Source organism: Alligator mississippiensis, chromosome 6 (genome assembly GCF_030867095.1).
Source record: "Alligator mississippiensis isolate rAllMis1 chromosome 6, rAllMis1, whole genome shotgun sequence".
NCBI lineage: Eukaryota > Metazoa > Chordata > Crocodylia > Alligatoridae > Alligator > Alligator mississippiensis.
In genome coordinates, this window is record NC_081829.1 from 92603426 (window position 1) to 92623825 (window position 20400).

General features: G+C 40.7%; 1 protein-coding gene across 1 annotated transcript in view; it reads left to right on the forward strand.

Moving 5' to 3' along the window:
- The window catches only part of NRAP (nebulin related anchoring protein), a 62521-nt gene that overhangs the window by 32588 nt on the left and 9533 nt on the right, over window positions 1-20400 (forward strand). Inside the window, exons 21-35 of the mRNA XM_019485950.2 lie at window positions 157-255; window positions 1960-2064; window positions 2448-2555; window positions 3389-3700; window positions 6343-6447; window positions 9007-9105; window positions 11274-11378; window positions 11782-11889; window positions 12831-12944; window positions 14220-14417; window positions 15331-15435; window positions 16322-16420; window positions 17172-17276; window positions 17614-17721; window positions 19085-19396. Of these exons, the coding sequence (XP_019341495.2) occupies window positions 157-255; window positions 1960-2064; window positions 2448-2555; window positions 3389-3700; window positions 6343-6447; window positions 9007-9105; window positions 11274-11378; window positions 11782-11889; window positions 12831-12944; window positions 14220-14417; window positions 15331-15435; window positions 16322-16420; window positions 17172-17276; window positions 17614-17721; window positions 19085-19396 (2082 nt within the window). The remainder of the gene's footprint in view (window positions 1-156; window positions 256-1959; window positions 2065-2447; window positions 2556-3388; window positions 3701-6342; window positions 6448-9006; window positions 9106-11273; window positions 11379-11781; window positions 11890-12830; window positions 12945-14219; window positions 14418-15330; window positions 15436-16321; window positions 16421-17171; window positions 17277-17613; window positions 17722-19084; window positions 19397-20400) is intronic.

The window sequence follows — 20400 nt, forward strand, 5'->3', positions numbered from 1 at the left end:
GTGAAAACCTGCACTGCTACCGTCTGCCCTATAAGTGCCCCACGGATAAAAGACTTGACTTTCTGGCACAATCAATAGTGGGCTTCTTAATAGCACTGATTTCACCGGGAAATTAAACGTAGTTCTAATTTCTGTATCCCACTTTCTTTTAATCAGAAAAAGTACAGACAGAAAGCTGATGCTCTGAAGTTCACCAGCGTGGCTGACAGTTCCCAGATCAAACATGCAAAGAAAAGCCAGGAACTGCAGAGTGATGTGAGTCCCCATTTTGCCTTTTCTTTCTAATTCACTAACTCGCTAATTCTTCCGGGCAGGTGCAATCACTGGGAAAGCTATAATATCAAGTCATGTACCCTGCCAGCGCTTCAAATGAGTTTCCTATTTACCTGCATCTTCACGAATAGAAACCTTGATAGAGAACAGAAATCTGCACCCCAGACTGCACTTAGGGGTCACATGTGCCTCTAGAGACTAAATGGGATCCTTTGCTGCTCTTGCATGGATCTCTGCTGTTTTTCTTTCCTCAGTCAGAAACTTTTGTAAGATCCATAATTATCCTGCAGACTTTAGACTGCACTTTCAGAGTCTTCCTGATGCAGAAAGTATCTGTAGTTTTCCCCAATATGGCTATCTTTCAGTAATACCCTTCCCTTCTTTACTTTTGAGAATAGAAGTAGTGGCCCTGTCCGCTGGTAGCTGTGAACTCCTGGCATGGTGAAGGCCTGGCTGGACCACAATCCAATTTAGTTTTCTAAAACAAAGGGCCTCTGTTGTTTAAGTTACCAATCACCTAATTTTAATGAGAGCAATGGCTGCTGAGAGAGATCCTTTCTATATGTTGTGCCTTGCACTGAAGACACTGCCTGCTGTCTAGGTACTACATGAGCCACGTGCCATTCTTTCCAGGCTGGTCTTTCCTAGATAGCCGCCTCTTTTCCCTGTAATAATCCATGGCACTTCACCACCCTTTTCCATCCATACCTCTCAACCCTCTTTACAAAGATGGGTCACACAAAGATGAATCAGAAGAGACATCAGGTCTCCTGACTCCTAGTCCTTTGTCCTATTCTCTGGATTTGATGCCTCCCCACCGCTATAGAGAGCGTAGCTAGTTTGGTACCTCCAGGGGTTAGAGCACTCTCCTACTTTGTGGTAGATACAGCTTTCATCTGTCACTGTCTGTGAGATGCAGGCTGGTGAGGGCTTAAGTGAAAGGAGCATTTTCCATAGCTCTGCAACAACCCTCCTAGCCAATTTATGAGCAACTTTAATAGGTTGTGAAGCAGTGTGTCTCATCCTAGAGCCCACGTGCTGTTAGAGTTGCCTTGAGATATAAAATGGAGGTGCTTGCTACTTGGGACCATTAATGATCTCTGGCATTTCCATTTAAAGCAGGGATATTAGTCTAGTTCACATAAATTCCCCCTGCTGGTTCAATTGCATTCTCTATTTCTTGCCCTAAAATGTGCTATTAATGTGTGCTACTAAACAACTATCTTTGCCCACCTAAAAAGAAGCTACGTTTCAGTGGGAGAAAAAGTGATTTCCTGCAGAAACTTTGTACAGAGCAGAAGTTTATGTTAGCATTTATAACCAGTTTGGCATGAAAGGCATTATTTAAATATAAGATATATTGTTATCCCTCTCTTTTTTGCTAAGAAGTCAGCAAGGCACAGGAGGTTGAGGAAAATCAGTGCAAAATTACTATACTATAGGGAGAAATAGTGTGCTTTTCCCCCCGTGCTTTTTCGGATTTACAAGATTTGCCACTATGCTATTGATATTAACAGTGATTAAACTGGAATAGTGTTAGGCTTTGCAATTTAAGTCAAATTTGTCAGAAAGGACCCTGATAGTAAAGATGTAACCATTGAATATTCTTGAACATTTCTGTAAAATTGCTGTTCTTCTGAATAACTTAATGCTAATGATGATGTCTACTTTGCTTTCTGTGGACAGGTAGCCTACAGATCAGGGAAAGAGCAGTACCTTCATCATTACACCATCAGCAACGATGAACCTCTCTTCATACAAGCCAGGACAAATGCTGCAAATATTAGTCAGGTACTCTATTGGTAGGGCTAAGCCATGTTGCTTTATCCTTTGGTGTTTATAGTTGAGTGGTATTTCACTAAGCGGATATGGATGTTTAAATGCAACAACTCCAGAAACAGATTGTTCACTTTTGCTGAAATGCCCAGGCATCCTACTGTTCACCTACGGACTTGTCCTTTTTAGGTCCCAATCCATGCTTGACTTCACTTAAGCGAGTCATCCCACCATCCTATGAGTAATTCCATGGGAATTCATTTGGTACTTTGTAGGATAAGTTACTACCAGTTGGTGGTAGGGTATCAGCATCTTGTCTGAAATTTCTAAGTGCTACTATAAAGAGGATAACACAAGTTAATAATCATAACGTGGCCACATTATTATCATCGTTCTAGAACCTGTACAAGAGTAGCTGGGAGAAACAGAAGGAGAAAGGATTTGAACTTCGTCTTGATGCATTGTCTTTCTTGACAGCTAAAGCAAAGAGGGATCTGGCAAGTGATGTGAGTATGAATTGCAAGAGCTGGGAGAGGTAGTATGCCATGTCCATATCATGGTGCTAAGGGGTCCCTTCCAGTGGCTCTCATTTTGCCCATCTTCCTCAGTGCTTCAAGTCACCTTTGTTCCTCTTTCAGTCAGGAACAATGGAAAGGTTCTGTAAGTGAAAGGTATTCAATAACTGGCCAAAAGAAAACGTATGACCAAAGACTGACCACGCAGCTGCTTCCCCATTTGCAACTCTTCTACACGTGCGGGTGAATGTTCAAAATTGGAAACTGAAAACCTCCCTTATAACACTGCAGAATAATCCATTTAAGACATTGGTCTGGCCCACCAGCCAGAAAATTCCTGAAAGAACTTTCTGACATAGAAAAAGTCCTCAGAATATATTGGTTTTCTTAGAAATATAGATAATTTGGGCTGAGTTTTTCATCTTTTTGATGACATGTAATATTGAGAAAGGTTTCTTTTTTATATAAGCCTAAGGGTTTCTAAGCTACTCTAATTCCCTTTTGCAAACAGACATTTTGATTGCTTGCACTGAAGATTCAGAATGCTTTAGAGACTAGATCTTATTCTCTTTTCTCTCCTGCATTAATGTAAGATCAAGTGCACCTCTGGGAAGAGATCAATTTACAAATGAGAGTCTTATTTCTGCAGTATTTTACCAAATGAAAAAAAATCCAAATACATTTTGAGGGAGCCTGGAAAAGGACAACAAATGGAAAGACCTTGTTTGTTTTAATTAAATGGACCACTATTTTTTGTTGTTAATGACTACAGCCTATCTGCCTGTCTTTGTAATCTATGGGCCATTTTTTTTACTTTTTTACAGATAAAGTATAAGGAAAGTTATGAGAAGGACAAGGGTAAATTGATTGGAGTGAAAGGTGTAAAGGAAGACTCACAGATGGCTCATTCCTTTCAAATGTCCAAGTTACAGAGTGACCTGGAGTACAGAAAGGCATTTGAGGACGTAAAGACTCAGTATCACATCTCCATGGATATGATCAATCTTGTGCATGCCAGAAAGGCTCAGAATTTGGCCACAGACAGAGGATATAAGACAATGCTGCATCATTACACTGCCTTGCCTACTGACATGAAGGTGGAATGGGCTAAAAGGGCCTATGGCTTGCAAAGTGATGTAAGTTTACAAGCTCATGCTTTAGCCCTTTTGCATGGTTGAGAATTTTTCTAGGTGAGGATTCACTAAGTTATGGATTTATTCACTTAGGACCAGAAAACATTCCAGTTCATATTCACTAAAGCCAGGATTCAAACCTACGTATCTATAGTTAGGTGGGGCAACACTGAAATAATAGTCTCCTTGCTTTAGTGGATGAATCAGTTTGACTGCATTTGGTACCTAGGACCTGCAGAGTCGGTACAGGGATTTCAAAGTGCCTTAAAAAGATTCAGGTTTAGGCACCCAGGTTCTCTACACAGAGAACAGGGAGTGGTAGAGACCTCCAAAGGGTAATTAAGAAAGTCTGGAGACAACTAGAGCGAGCCAGTAGGAAATACTAAATGCGGGTATGTCTGCACACCTGCCCCTCTCAGGACACTAGGCACCTGACACATGTTTTCCTTTACACATCACCATTCACGCACTGCCAAATGGTTTCTGAAGGCTGGGACCTTCGAAAGAAAGTCATGACCATCTTTTGCCCAGTAACTTAATAGTTAGAGGGGATTTGAACCCAAATCTCCCAGGAGAGTGCCCTGGCCAACAAGCTGCAGAATCGAGTAGGTGAAGGCATGCCTCTTATCTGCTGTTGACGGGGCAGCTACGAGTGAAAGAGTGCTGTGGGCAGGAGAGCAAGGAGAAGGAAGTCTGCCTTTGTAGCCTTGCAGTGGATGCCTTTCTCCTGGGAGAGAGGAGTCCTATGATCCAGACTCTGTGGCTAGGATTATTATTTTTTTAAATCAATACCTGTCTAATGTAAAATGTGTTAGCAGCACTAGGCACAAGCAAGGAGAAGCATGCCTCTGTATCCCAGTGGTTACAGCAGTCCCTTGGCAGAGTCCTAACTTCTAGTTTCTGTGCCAGGGTAATGTCTGTGTTTAATCAATGCCTGTCCTCTGAAATGCATGAACAACTTTGGAAGCACTGCAGTGCAATAATCACCAGGCTATGGAGAGATGGAGAGTGACCTTACCCAGGCTATTCAATTGCCTTGTAGTTAGGGTCTTCCCTTGGGAAATGGGAGATGTGGGTTGAAATCCCATCAAGATGAAGAGGGCTTAGATCCCAGATCTCACATGTCCTAGGTGAGTGGTAACTGCTAGGTCAAGGGTGGGCAAAATGTGGCCCGCAGGCTGGATGCGGCCCACCAGGCCATTCCATCCAGCCCACAGGGCCCCTAAAAAATTTAGAAAATTAATATTAATTTGCCCCTGGCTACTTGTCATGTGGCCCTCGATGGCTTGCCAAAACTCAGTAAGTGGCCCTCCGCCCAAAATAGTTGCCCGCCCCTGTGCTAAGTTCTTGGGAAAAAGGTGCACTTCATTGCAACTACACTAGAGTGTAGGGAGGAGTCAGCTGCTCTGAAACCAGTGCGTACCACCACATGCATAGATGCCCCAGCACAATCATATAGGAACTTTATGGTCCGTAGTGGAGGTGTCAATTAAATGTGATTGCTGCTGATACAGGGCCAATATGAATGGTTTTTTTTGGAATTCAAATAGCTAAACTGCCTAAATGTCACACAAAAAGTGTCTAAATCCTGGCCTAAATCTCTGTAGTTTATAAGTACCCGCTAATTAGAGAGACAGCTTTTGGATCTTCAGGAACCAGCATGTATTTGTACAGCTCAGTTGTAGTTAAAAACTAAGTCTTGCCATAATTGTTTTGCTTTAGTGTAGCATCTTTAAATACTACTCACAAAGTCTACAGCCAACACTAAGTAACCTGCTCACCTATGCAGGAGGTTTTATTTTTCACCTTTGGCAAAAGCATGGAGTGAGGGATGGAGAAGCCAAGTAATTTACCCAAAGTGGTGATGAAATTGAGTACAGAACTCAACAATCGGTAGTCTAAGTGCTCTGGCTTAACCATTAAAGATGGTCTGTGTTTTCTGTAAGCCAGATTTGCCTCTTTAAGGATTCAGGCTGTGATTTTCAAATGAGTCTAAGGAAGTTAGGTGTCCAAGGCCTATTCAAATTCAGTGGGAGTTTGGTGTCTAACCCTCTTAGTCTCTTCTGGAAATCTCAGTTACCATGAAAAAAATCAATTTATTTATTTTTATTTTATTTTTGCGGTTTATTGGGGGTGGGGGTTGCATTCCTACTGTTGCTGAGCAGAAAATTTAGGTTTCTAACAGGTGTTCAGGTAAGTACCCTTCACCACTAGCAATGTTGGCCGAAAGCAGCCGAGACTGTTGCGACACAAAGTATTAAGTGCGGGTGAACTGCTCTAATGTGATTCTGTGTCACAACTCCTCATTGTCCTGCAAGATCCTTTGAAACAAGGCCCTTCTGGCAAGCCTCTGTACATAAGAAAGCAAATCTCTTTGTGCTCAGGGTAAGAATTAAAGATGACAGTATTGGACTAGGCCAATCTTTTTAAAAGATCACCTTGCAAAGCACACCCTAGAACTGTTAGTAGGTGGCGATGTGGCCATCGCTATAATTTTTTTGCCTCAACTGCAACTGTGTAGAAGCGAATAAAACAAAAGCAGGCACTAATTTGACTCGGTTGGTGTTCCTGAGATGTCTGAATCCTTTAATGGCACTTTAAATGTATGAGCACCAACAATGGGGCATTTTTTTTTTCTTTGTCAGAACCGATACAGAGCAGATTTGAACTGGATGAAAGGAGCTGGATGGATAGCCACTGGGTCATTAAATGTGGAGCAGGCTAAGAAGGCAGGAGAACTCATTAGCGAGGTGAGATTTCATGACAGCATGTAACAGAACTTGCTGCATAATGCGTGCAAAATGTCTGTATAAAATTAAAATAATTTCCACTCAAAGGGGAAAGAAAAAGGCATACCACATGAAAGCCCTCCAAACTAGGAATAGGACTGGTAATTAGAGGGAAGCCAGATACCAAACACACACCAGTAGGAGTCCATATAGCCTTTGCAAAAACAAAGTAGGTGACAAATGATATTATGAATAATAATGGCAATCAAACAGTGCTCAATTGCTACCCACTAGCCTACCTTTTTAATGAAGCAGAACAGGAGAGATGATGAAAAGATGCAGTGATTGCACCCAGAACCTCCTTTTGTAACATATACAAGTTCTTTCTTGCTCTCTTTTTCTCATATATTCACAGCAGACATTGAAATTCATACGGATCTCTCTCGATCTGTATCCATCTGCCTTATCAGTTCTTATCCTTATTCTCCCCATGACCCCACATTCACCCACTTGAAAAGTGTGCTTTTCAGATGAGTTCCAAAATCCTTTGTGCCAGTTCTTGCAGCCCTTCAAAGGAGTCACTGGCACAATCAGTTCAAGGGCTTGTGGTGTGTCATTTTTTTCAAGGGCAGTCCTGTTGGCCAGATCAACTTCAGTAGCAAAATAAAGACTTACGACCCCGTGGATGACCACTGGTGATGCGTAGAGGGGGAACCATCCATGAACACACTGAGAATAATGAAGAACCACATGGTTTATCTCTTCAGCAGAGATGCAATTATTCTTTAGCATGGGGCTGTGGACCGCATTGACGTTTTCCTATATAATCTTCTGTAGTGAGAAACTATATTTCTAGAGACTGAGCCAGATCCTCCTCTGGCAGTTTCACTGAAGCCAGTAGAACAATGCCGGCCTGAATCTGGACCGCTATTATTATATGGTGCAAAAGTTCACAAAAATTATTATTCTTCATTGGCATTAGTTAGGCATCATCATTGGCAAAGAAACCAAGGGCTTGCTTGGCTGTGAAGACTATCTTTTGCAGTGGTCCCCCTAGATGAGGCTGGTCCTAGGTTTGTATGGCAATCCTTGCTTTCCTGCTGTGTTGCAACAGTAATGCAAGCAATAGCAAGTGGTGCAACTTTGGACTCCAAAGCTGTTAATCCATCACTTTTATATTATTTATAATCTATATTTATTTTCACAATTATATGAATACATCTTGTAATATGATTTAAGCAGCTTTAGGGGAACTATATCGACCATTTGATAAAGCAGCATCCTAGCTGTTTATTACTGCAGAGCTCTTCTTCATTCCCGGACAAATTCTGATAGCTATTAAGCCGCCTGCCTCTCCAGGTAAAGTCAATGGGAATTACAAGTTGCTCATTGGCTAAGAGTTACTTTGAAACCTAAAAACTGTGGTGAGGAGTATATAAAAGTAATTATGTACTTCATAGCCTTGTCAACTTTTTAAATCTAAAGGATCTTAAAGATTACATTTGAACCTTGACAAGTATTTCGTTTTTTGTTGATCATGATTTAATTTAAAGTAGGTTTGCAGGGCTTTAGGCTTGGATGCTGAAATATAAAGTTTCCAAAACTGCCATAACCATCCCAATATATATTGACTTGAGAACTTACCTTAGGTGTCAGCTTGCTAATATGCCACCTCTATTTGCATTATTTATATTTCAAAGTCACTCAGTGCCTACACATGAGCATGGAAGCTGCTTTGGAACGCTGTAATTATAGTGCATTGGTGCAGACTTGATTAATCAAGTCTGCTGGAGCATGGTAATTAATTGCCGCACTCCAGGCAGCCTTCGCGCCTTGTAGATCTACATCTCCATGCTTCGAAATGGATATGAGGGCACTTTATTTGAAGCTCGTTTGATGAGCTTTAGATAAAGTGCCCCTGCTGCCATTTTGGAGCATGGGGACGGTGACGCATGAGATACTCCAGATGCTTTAATTAGAGCGGCTCTTGGAGTGCCTTCCCCACCTCCAGAGCATGTGTATAGATGCCCTCAGAAGCTACTGTACGTCTCTTCAACTAAACAGAATTAAAATTAGCTCATATAAAATCAGCAAAAAGTAAGCATATATGGGTGACCATGGAGCCATAAACATTTTGCCATGTTTAGATGTTAAGGGGGAAATGCAAAGCTTCCAACAATAAGTTACCCAGTGCCATTATTAGCGCAGTACAATTGGAGACCAGGTCTTGCTTAAAGGAACTATGAATAAAAAATGCAATCAGTTGTTCTGTATTTGAAGCCATTTGCAAAAAGGCTTTCAAAGCCCAGGTCCCAAAGTATTTTAGGAGGCATAATCTGATCTTGCAATGTTTTTTTTATGTTTAGGAAGAAATACTTTAATATTAATCAGCAAAAGGTTATTGTTAAATTGAAACAAATATTAATCTGAAAGTACCTGGGACATAAAGATGAGGAAAGAGGAATAATAATTATGTTCACAAATTCACTCTAATCTTGAGCAACCTATGATTTTTCTCTTTCAAATAGCATGAAAGAGCAGCACAAAATTCACAGCTTTGATCTTTTTTCTGCTCAACAGAAGAAGTACCGTCAGCATCCATATGCTTTGAAGTTTACCAGTATTAAAGACACTCCTGAGATGATCCAGGCTAGAATTAGTTATAACCAGGCTGTGGATGTAAGTTATAATGTATATACATTATGATTATAAGAGTGGTATCCTCTTTGAACGCCCTGATTGAAGAACTGGCTTTCTCTTTCTAAGATTATTCTTGGGAACCATGAAACTCCTATGTTATAGTGAGGTGCACCTTACAAAGCACATGTTTTTTTCTTAGACTGGAAAGCTTGCCCCTTACACAGGTCAGTGCAAACTCCACGGAGCAGTCTATGCAAAAATGTGTTGCTGGAGTCTGATTTCAGAAGGGAACTGACCTGCTTGCTTTATTGAGAGCTTTTTGACCTTTTGAAATCCAGTAAGAAAGAAGCAATTTGGTTTCTTTATCATTTTCAAACCAAGATGTTCTGAATGATGGGTTTTTGTGCTAAGGCTTGAGATAAAGAGTATGGAGTGGCATGGCAAGGAAGAAAAAATAAATTAATAATTTCAAGCTGTCATCCTGCTGAGAGAGAAATCCAGGCGGGGAAACCTAAAAGGGAAAAATTGAAGCTGTTTGGTCTTTAAACCTGTTTATTTTTAAATCGAAGGACGATTTCAAATTGTTGTAGACTTAACTGAGATAATATTGGAAATGAGCAGTAAGCAAAAGTCACTCAACAAAGACAAGTTCCAACCAAGAGATGTTTTATTGATGAGGCAAAACACTTGTGAACATCGGTATTTTTTAAATAAAGAAGATAGCAGAGCTTTGTGTAAAACAAATGCAGCTGTGATATTATAGTACTTATGCCTTTGGTAGAGCTAATAAGATTCAAAGGGCCTACAACTAAATGTGAATCAGTTTGCTCTACTGAGAAATATCAGCTCAGTCTCACAGATAATCCATGTGTGGAGCTCAGACAGGCTTTCTGCTCATAAAGCACCTACACATTGTTCCCCTCCACAACTAAGAAGCAGCACTTGAGAAGCAGAGAGGTTATTTCCAGTCTAGGGGGTATAGTCCTTGCAAACACCAGAACATGCCCTAGGGAAGGTGTGGGTGTTGGGAGTGGAGATGAAGACCTCTTGCTTACAAAAGTTGATGTATACTAGTTTCCCCAGTAGGTAACACTGTAAAGCCAAATGCCAGGGGAAGCTGAGAGGTAGTGGAGTCACCCCGACCCCAGGCCCAGCCTAGCCATGCAGCAGGGGTTGGAGCCTTGCCATGTGGCCAGCACCACAACTGCATGGTTGAGCCAGTCCAGTGCCACACCTGATGGTAAGTGGAGGGAGGTAGATGGGGAAAAGGGAACTAGAGGCTGCAAAGGGCAGGTGGAGGCAGGAGGCAGTGGCTTCTGCTGATTTAACTCTGACCCCATGTCAGGGTTGGGGTCGGGATTGGGGTCGGAGCCAGATCCGGAGCCAGAGCTGCCACAGCTGCCTGCTTGTCTCCCCTTCCCTCACTCCTTCCTGCACTCAAATCCAAGACAAGGGGATTTTTCCCCCCTCTGTTGAATAGGGAGAGTAACATCATCTTAGATTTGAGTAAATGCAGCATGTGTATTGGTGCCAAGCATAGCAGCATGTCTATTGGTGCCATGCATAGCAGCATGTGTATTGGTGCCATGCATAGCACATCTATTGGTGCCATGCATAGCAGCATGTGTATTAGTGCCATGCATAGAAGCAAATACAGCAAATCCTCCTGAGTTTCTGGTTTAACGGTTCATATGACTGTATTCTTTAGTTTTGGTGGATAACGTGGGAGCACTGCAAGGTGATGTTGTAACAGTGTCTCCGCATGGTTTTACTGAGAATTGACAATCTTTGAAAGAGGAAGTCCACGGAGCCTCAATTCCCACTGAGTTCAATGAGAATTTGTAGGTGGGTCAGCACCTCAGATAATCTAGTCTCTCACGGGTACACATTTTTAATAAAAAGGCTGTTAGTAATTAGCTGTCTCTTTATTTGCATGTAATGAAAGATTTATCAAATGCCCCTGGAGAATTGTAGGGTCTCCCTCTCCTTGGTTTTGTATCCATATCATTTCTCTGGAGTTTCTTCTAATTTGAGAGGAGTATTGGGCTCCAAGATTTTCCAAAGTGTCTGGATTAATGTGCTTTCCAGTATTATTGCTGCTACTTCTTTGTGTGCTTTCTTTTTCATAAATGCACATTTTGGTGCTTTTGGCTGAACTGGTGATTGGATATGTACTCAGTATTCAGAGATTCTTCTGCTTTTTCCAGAGACTATACAAAGAGCATGGGGAGAGCATAAAACATCATTATACACCTACAGTAGATCTTCCTGAAGTCCTTCAAGCTAAATTAAATGCTATGAATATCAGTGAGGTAAGAATGTCAAAATTCAGCCCTTAACATTTTGGTGGAAAGTGAAAAAATTAAGCGAGTTCTTTGCCAATTATACAAAACCATACATCATGGGAAATTCCCTTCCTGTCCTCCCCATATGATCATTTTAGGGCTTCAAAATAAAGTAGTGAATCAAACCTGAAGAAGTTAGACCCCCTAGAAAGATCAAGAATGAACTACCAAAGAAATCATTAATGCCCCTGTTACTAAGACTTGTGTTCTGGTTTATATTTGTGTTGTACTGGTAGCTTTATTTCAATGAGGTCCATCTGCTGGAATAAAAAGAAGCAAATACAATAAAGCTTTTATAATAACAGCAAAGATGCAACAGTAATTTTCAGAGCAGTAAATCCATTTTGATTTGTTCAATATTTCCAAACAGATTTACTACAAGGAATCTTGGAGCAAGATGAAAGATGGTGGATATAAATTGAAATTGGATGCTATTCCTTTCCAGGCAGCAAAAGCTTCAAGTGAAATCATAAGTGATGTAAGTGAATTTTCTACTAATATTTTCCAGTAGAAAGTACCAGTACTTAAGCCTGTTTTGGCTGTGCTGAGTGAGTGCTTGGGGAAACAGTATGTCCATCCAGCACTATGGCTGAGAAGGATCCGTTCAACCTTTGACAGTGCTTTTGAGACTGCAGACCTAAGAGGTTGTACTGGTGACTGTGTGTTTAATGTGACAGCCACTCACAAGAAGCCATACTGATATGACCAACTCAGTACAGGCTATTGAACAGTCAAATCGGATAGCTAACGACTTAGTCATGGTCTATCTAGGTCAGATATGCAGCAGAACTCTCTAGTTAATAGGTTTCAGAATTCAACATTAATCTTTTGAATTACTTGGTACCTTGAAGCTGAATTTTTCAGGAAAAAATAGGTATAGCAGACTTCATTGGTATAAAAGACAGTAGCAACATAAAGTTTTAAATAGAAATACAGTAGGAGAGAACATCAGTCCAACAACCAAGATAAAGCCTCATAATATAAGAGCTTACAATAAGATAAGGTCTTCTTCACAGCTTTCTGCACTTTTATATTCTTTTGTAGATTTTTCTAAATTGGTTAAAATACCTAAAATACCTGATAAGGAGCTCTTAGCATCCTTAAAGACATATTACTTTTCCATCTCTTAACTCTTGGCATGGCATAATACATCTTAGCAAGTGAAATCAGAATTCACCATCCAAAGATAGCCTTGAGTTGCACAAGAAATACCCTTGTCTGCCTGTGTCCTTAAACCGACACAGCGACAACCTACACCCCTGAACAAGAACAAACTTTATGAGCATGTCAACATTTTTTTTCTTTACGTTCATTCATACAATTATTATTATTGTTTAAAAAAAAAGACAATCTTGACTGGTACTTACCTCTCTTTTTTACCTGTCCTTTATCACATGTCTGTTATTTTTCCCTTTCCAGTACAAGTACAAGGAGGCATTTGAGAAAATGAAGGGGCAGATGTTTGGCTCGCGTGGCTTGGAAGGCGATCTTAACATTGCCCATTCGGTGCATGCCGCTTTGCTACAAAGCGACGTAAGTACGGGGACGTGGCAATGCCTGCCTAATAATGACACATCAGCATAGAAAGTGGGTGTTACTCTGGATAGGTTTCTTGGCACAGTACCTTGATACCCAAAGCTTGCTTTGCATTGGGCCATTCCAATAATTACATAATCATTATTCTTTTTTATTAAATACAGTAACTATCCTTAGAGTAAAACAGCCCTATGCTGTATTTTTGCTTAAGCTTTCAATTCTGACAACTATTTCAAGGTATTCTGTGGCTATATAACTAAAGGGCAATTACAAAATGATTGCAAATACTTACCAGCTGTTTCCCACTTCCTATTCTTCCCAAAAGCTGTATGTCAAATGAACTTACAGAGTTTTATGCTGATTATCAGTCATGCAGGCAGGTACCGAATATTGATGCCAGGTACAGCATACTGGCTTCCTGAAAGATGCTCTGCATCAGCAAAACATTTCCCTGACTTTAAACTTATGAAAATGTTTTAAAGCTATTTAACAGGTGGCAGAGCCAGTTATTCTAGTAAATTATCACTATAATTATTCTATAATTATAATTATTCTATAATTATCACTATAATTTGCTAGAAACGGAGTATTTTTGAAGTTCTTAGGTCATTGCAACTAATAACAATAGTGGGCTTTACAACAAGGAGGAAAAACACTAGGTGTAGAATTAGGTTTCTTCCACGTACGTATAGCCATTGAAATGGTCTTGTGAACTTCAGTGGGATTATTCATGTGCTTAAAGTGGATGTGTATCTGAACCTCTCAAATCAGCATAAATGATAGGAAACTTCAGGCATACAAACTTTGAAGGATCCTAGCACTTCAGCTACATTTTCATGGGCAGAACCAATTCGTGTAAAGAGAAGGATGAAAATAAACTTAACGCAGTTGGTGGACTTTATCATTTTTTAAAACGTGAAGGAGATTTTGGGTGAAGATCTGACTTGATTTTCATTTTCTCCCAAATGGTTCAAACATTGCCATTTGGTTTTTATTATCATGTGATGATTCCAAAGTTTTTGTGGAGGTTTGTAGAATTACTACAAATCACGCTTGTGAAAATATAATTAACCAAAGCTCAACTGTGCGATTTCTAGTTTTGCATAAAAATGAATTGCTTCGTCGTCATTGTATTCAGCTTTAACTGGAACATAAAAAGACAGACAAAGACAGGTGAAATCTCAGTTGTTTAAATCTTTCCCTGTGAGCAACACTTGAATTTTAAACTGTCCAGTAGCCTATAAAGTAAACTGATATTTTTTTCTTTACTAGGTAAAATACAGGCAAGGTTCTGAGCACAGAAAAGCCCAGTTCCATCTGCCGCTGGATATGATAAATTTAGTCCATGCCAGGAAAGCCCAGTCTTTGGTCAGTGATCTGGAATACAGACAGCTGCTTCACCAGTACACTTCCCTGACTGATGATTTGAGATTACAGTGTGCCAAGAAAGCATCTAAACTACAGAGTGAGGTAACTGCATTCAGCCCAATGTCACTGCCACCTGACACGGGCTACTTTTATTCTGTACTATTATAGCTATGGATATCTATTTGAACAGCAACTGTGAGATAAATAATGACTGTTTCCCCTTGATTACACCGAATAAGGAAATATCTAGCTTACAAGGGTGATTGGACGGTGTATAATTACACCTTATATTACTTCTCGTTACAGTTTTGTTTGCTAACTAGCAGCATGGGTTTTACAAGTGGGAAGCATTTAACCGTCCGGTGTTTAGACTCTGTTGACTGTACAAACCTTTGCTGCAGGATTTGCTATGCATCCAAAAGCTATCAATTCATATCTTGGAAGAAGCCTGTTTTTAAAAATGTTAGTGTTATAAAACCTGTTATCTGCAGCTGTCCTGCAGCTCAGAAATACCCTTGGCACTGCCTGTGCAAGCAAAAATGCTCCTATAGGTCAGCTCAGCCCCTTGGAGAGTCTCAAGGTGTGACTGGGTGGTTTTGTGCCCTTGGTGGTGGCTGCAGGTGGGACAGCAACAGTGACCGTGGCAGCCACTGCTTCCGTACTCCCTCCCCTCCAAGGTGGCACTTGGGGGTAATGCCCTGTTCCCCACTGGCTTCCCCTGCATGGTTGCACTATTGATAGGATCACTTGTATTTCACTTTTTCAGGGACCTAAGCAGGGTGCAATAAGATTTCACTTAGGCACCCAAATCCACAAAGATGCCTGATAAGTGGAATAAGGTCTGGCCCATAGAGACAGTCACAATCAACTTAGTGTAAAGTACATAACGTCTCTGTAGTAGATACTACTTCTAATGGATTTATTTAAATAATCTCCTTGTGTAATTTTTTTTGATGAATAATTACAGGACATCTCAAATGCAAACTTGTAATTGCTTTTGCTTGGATTCCCAAAGAATTTATACAGGTCTGACATGAACTTTATGAGAGGAGTTGGCTGTATTACTCCAGGGGCCCTAGAAATTGAAGGGAAGAAGAAAGCTTCTGAACTCATCAGCGAGGTAACAAAAGAGGGTTTTGATTTCTCCACTACAAACAAGAGTTTGCCAGATGTCTTTCTATTAAACTGGGTTGGCAAACTGACTTACTGGATTAATGCAAGGCTCCCTCCCCTTTGTTTGATCAATCCATTTATGTGCCCACTACAGATAAGTGAACCTGATGAAGTTCAAGGTTTTGTACACTTTGCTAAGTGTTTACACAACCCTTTTTCGCCTGCGCTTCAACCCCATGTGGTTGGCATTTTAAAGTGGTTTATTTTATGTTAAAAGCATGCCTTTCCAGCTCAAAGGGTGCCTGAACACTATTAGGTGTACAGTAATGTTCCCTAAAAGCTAGGCTGGCACACCGGACTCCAAAGCAAACCACGGACCCTACTTGCACACTCCTGCTCACGTGTGCAAATAGCTTTGAAATGAGGCAAAATGAGTTTGCTCATCTCTGATGATTGGACCCTTTGCAATTGGGTCTGGCATTTGCTCGCAGTTCTCACCTAGCTTTTAAAGGCAAGTGAAACTGTAACTTTTCCTAAGAATTAACAATAAAAGTTGCAGTCGACAGAGTCCATGTTAGGAAGGTCCGGATTTCACCAGTCAGTGCCAGGTTTCATAAAGGAGGAATAATCTATTTTTTGTGCTCAGAATAGGAGACCACTTTCTTAAACCATACATTGTTCCAATTTTATACCTTGTTTTCACTAATGAAACATGAATCCAGTAGGTTCATGAGAGCAAGAGGTGAACTGGCCTAATGGTTAATAGATAATTATCCCTTTTCAAAGCATGGCTTTAAGCATGAGAAGTAACACCAAAGCATTAGGGAGACAGGTCCCTTATCTGACAAGACAACTTAGCAATTCTGTTCATTTTTCTTTGTGTGTGAACTCAGAGTAAATATCGTCAGCAGCCACATTCCTTCAAGTACACATCGGTGACAGACTCTCCTGGCCTCCTTCATGCAAAATTCAGCAATATGATTGCTAATGAGGTAGGCTCTACAAGCATGAATCAGAAAATATGCTTTTTAAAATGCAATGAGCTGAGGAAGGAGTGGGAAGGAGAGAACCTCATTCTAAGAACCACGGCATATCAAGAGGAAAGAAAGCAGCACTGATCTGTGCTTTTGCACGGTTAATTCACCTTTTACTGTTCCTGGACAACCATTTCATGCCATTTGGTCAATCAGATCTCTCCTTTACAGCAGCATAAGTAGCCCCCATTTGAAGTCCTTCAATCAGTTTTCTCTCCTTGAATGCAAAGAAGGCAGCTACAAGGAGGATGTACTTGAGGGGGTTGATTTACATACAATCACCTGCTCCAAAGACCACCTAAGGCAATAACCTCTTGGCTAACTTCTGCAAAATTCCTGAGTGCCCTGTCAAATGCCATGCACGCCGACAGAAGGGAAAATCTAGGTACTTCAGAAACTGAGGCTCTCTCCTCTCCCGTATTCACAGAATTTGAGATAACTTCCTGAGGTCTTTTGATCTTCTGTGAACACACTGGAGTACGGCAGCATCAATTCAGGGGACAGGATCTTGATATGAAAATGCAGCCAGAAGTATTCCTTGCAACCCAACAAACAAAACACCTCTCATCCCCCCACCCCCCGCATGCAGCCTCAGCCATTAGTGATGTTTAGTTTCGTTTTAACCAGCCATTTAAATTGTGGTCCATTGCTGTGTTATTTAAACACTGTAGAAAGGTGTTGCAGCTATTTTCTTTCATCTCTTTTGTAGCGCCTGTATAAAGCAGCAGGAGAGAACTTTCTGCATCGCTACACGCTACCCCTCGGTCTACCTGAGTTTACACGGGCACGAATAAATGCAGCCAACCTCAGTGACGTAAGCATCCCTTCTTTCTTAAACATGAGCTGCTATTGTGCTGAGGAGTGAGGACTCAATAACCTACCAGATCTAATCCATTTCCGTTTTCTCTGCCGTGATTATATTTGTATACCTTTGCATATATGCAGGTCTGAAACATTCACATCGGCGTAAATAATAGGCCGTACGCAGTCAGTTAGTAAGAGCTGCTATAGATAATAATAAAAAAAAAATCTTTGCTTGTGAAGAATTGACTGCCTAATGTCCAACAAATGCAAGAACTGTTCTTTGTTTCCTTCCTCATCCGGCATTTAAAAATGAAGCTGGACTCTTACATGCACCTTTTCCGCTTTAGATAAAATACAGGGAATCTTGGCATAGTCTACGTACTCAAGGCTACAAGCTGACAATGGAAGCAATCCCTTTCCAGGCTGCCAAGGCCTCCAGAGAAATTGCCAGTGATGTGAGTTGAATGATTCAACCTTCCATCTTGCCTAATTTCTGTTAACTTCATGTAAAACAATGTCTCAGGCAGATTTACTGAATTAAAGCGACCCTATAACCATGTGAGACAAGAATGTGGGACAGAATATATTACTTATGAATGAGATCCTTTGTGTGAATTAGAAAAAGGAATCACAGCTAATCGGAAACCAAGCTCTGTCCAATATTGTCCAGTGGGAAACAGGCAGTGACTTAAAGTATATGCACATGGGCAAGCTGGGGAAGATTTTTCCATCTCGCTAGGATCTGGAGCGCCCACATTTCAAAACCATGACCATAACTGTATAGCCACTTACTTTTGGCATGGTTTGCAGAGTACACACGGGTCAAAATGATGCTCTGTAGACCCATCGCCTTTGAAAACCAGGTGGCAGGTGGTCTCTGAATAAGAACTGCATGTCACAATAACTTCCCAAGAATGAATGCACATTTCCCTCTTTCTTGCAATTGTCTCTCTATCACTTGCAGCACACAACACCATTCACCTGTCAATAGCTTTAAGTCCTTTCTGCTTCTGCAATTAATTAAAAAAAAAAAAAAGCTATAAGGAATACCCCTAATCAAACTAAAATGAAATCAAAATACTTAAAGTTGCATAGAATCAAGCTGCATATTTTGTTACACCCAAAACAGTGCAATTTTGAAGGCTTTAAACATGTGTTTGTTCTTCTTGAAGCAACTACATTTAGTGATTACACAGTGCTCTTAGTTGCAGCTTCAGTTCTACTCTAAAAGGGTACAACTGTATAATAACATTACATCCACTTACAGCAAGACTGAATTTGGCCCTTCATCTTCAAAGCACTTTGTAAACATTAGCTACTATAATTTAATCCCCACAACTCCCTTGTGTGATAGCTAAGTGTTATTATCCCATTTAGCCTACCTACTAAACTCTTTAGGGCCCGGACCCTTTCTTTAAAGTTTCAAGCATGTTGTTGATGCTACATAAATCATCATTATCGGTCTCATTGCCATTTCACGTCGAGGATAAAAGTAAGATCATAGAGAGAGGCCTAGTCAGAGCACTGATGAAGACTCATAAGTTTCTGGTGCTTATTCCTGTGCTGCGACCACTGTCTTTGTCTTTTCTCTCAAAATAATCTTCTATCCAGGGAAAATTGTTATTTTCTGTCTGCAGCAACTGGGTTGTGGTCACAAAGCTAAAGGGTATAGGGAGCACAATGCTGCTTTTTTTGCATAGGCTTTGTCATTTGTATCTCTTTTTACATTCCCTTTTGTTTTTCTTGAGTTAAAAATGCATAAGCTGAAGTTAAACGTGGCTGCAGAAGCACCTTATCGCTGTCTCCTTTTCTTTGCAGTATCAATACAAGCACACCTTTGTGACTGAGCGAGGGAAGCACATTGGTGCCAGAAGCATTCTGGATGACACCAGGTTGCTGCACTGCTTCCATGCTGCTAAGTTACAAAGTGAACAAGAGTATAAGAAAGGGTCCCAGGAATTCAGGTCTCATTACCATCTGCCCATGGATATGGTGAATCTAGTCCACGCTAGGAGGGCCCAAGCCTTAGCAAGTGATCAAGATTACAGGAAGAGACTCCATGAATATACCGTGCTCCCAGAAGACATGAAGATGCAGTGGGCAAAGAGAGCCCACATGCTACAGAGCGAGGTAAACGCTTCCCTCGTGCTCCCTGCCAATGCCAAAGTGACAGCGTGATAGAATAACCTCATAGGACTGATGCAACCCCCAAAATGATGTTTTGGCTTAAATGAGCCTGTAGACTCCTGCACACACGGGTGCAAAACCTGTGATTATGTACACAAACAGGAGGCTTGAGGCACAATGTTGTCACCCTGCACAAATGTGATGTTGGGAAGGAGGCTGCATATTCAGAGGTTAATTTTGAGTGTCATGTTTGGACGCTGTTTTGCAAGCAGGGCCACATTTTCAGTCAACCCGCTCTGGTTGTATGAGTACAAATTACATGTTGAGAGTATGCATTCAGATTTGAACATCTTTTTCCTTGAATAAAGGATGCTCCGTTTTATTTGGTGCTTTTGGAGCTGTACTCCATTATTCACATATGCCATGGAAAGATGTGTGCATAGGTGACTGCATATATTAAGTTGCCTGTGTACAAATAGTTATATTTTGACACTGTGGACCCAAAAGCCTTCTTTAAGTAAAAACTACACATCTTAATGCTCCTTAAGATGGCTTTGCGTTGCATAAGAAAAGAGAGCCTTAAACAATATTGGACAAATTCTTAACACGTCTTCAGGGAACTAATTTTTGTTGAACTCAGGATTTTATTGATAGATCAAATGATAGGATATTCGTTAGATTCAGCTGATCTCAATGAAGAAATATTAGTAGGCAGTCCATTTGTGAGAGTCTGAGCAGTAATCAAAGCACTGGAGACCTAGCATCCTGCTTTCTCGCTCACAGTACATGCAATATAACAGCCAAACTGTACTCTTCATTGCAACAAAAGGCACCTTGAAAACCTCCTATGTACTTCATCTCTTCAAATGAAAGCCAATGATCCGATTGAAAGATCCCTGTTGGGTTTTTCTCTGTGTGTTTTAAATGTATCCAATTGTCTTTGTTCTTTGTCAGAGTGGAAAGAAAGGAAAAGTGTTGCCAGAGAAAACTCCAGGCTTCCCAAATAA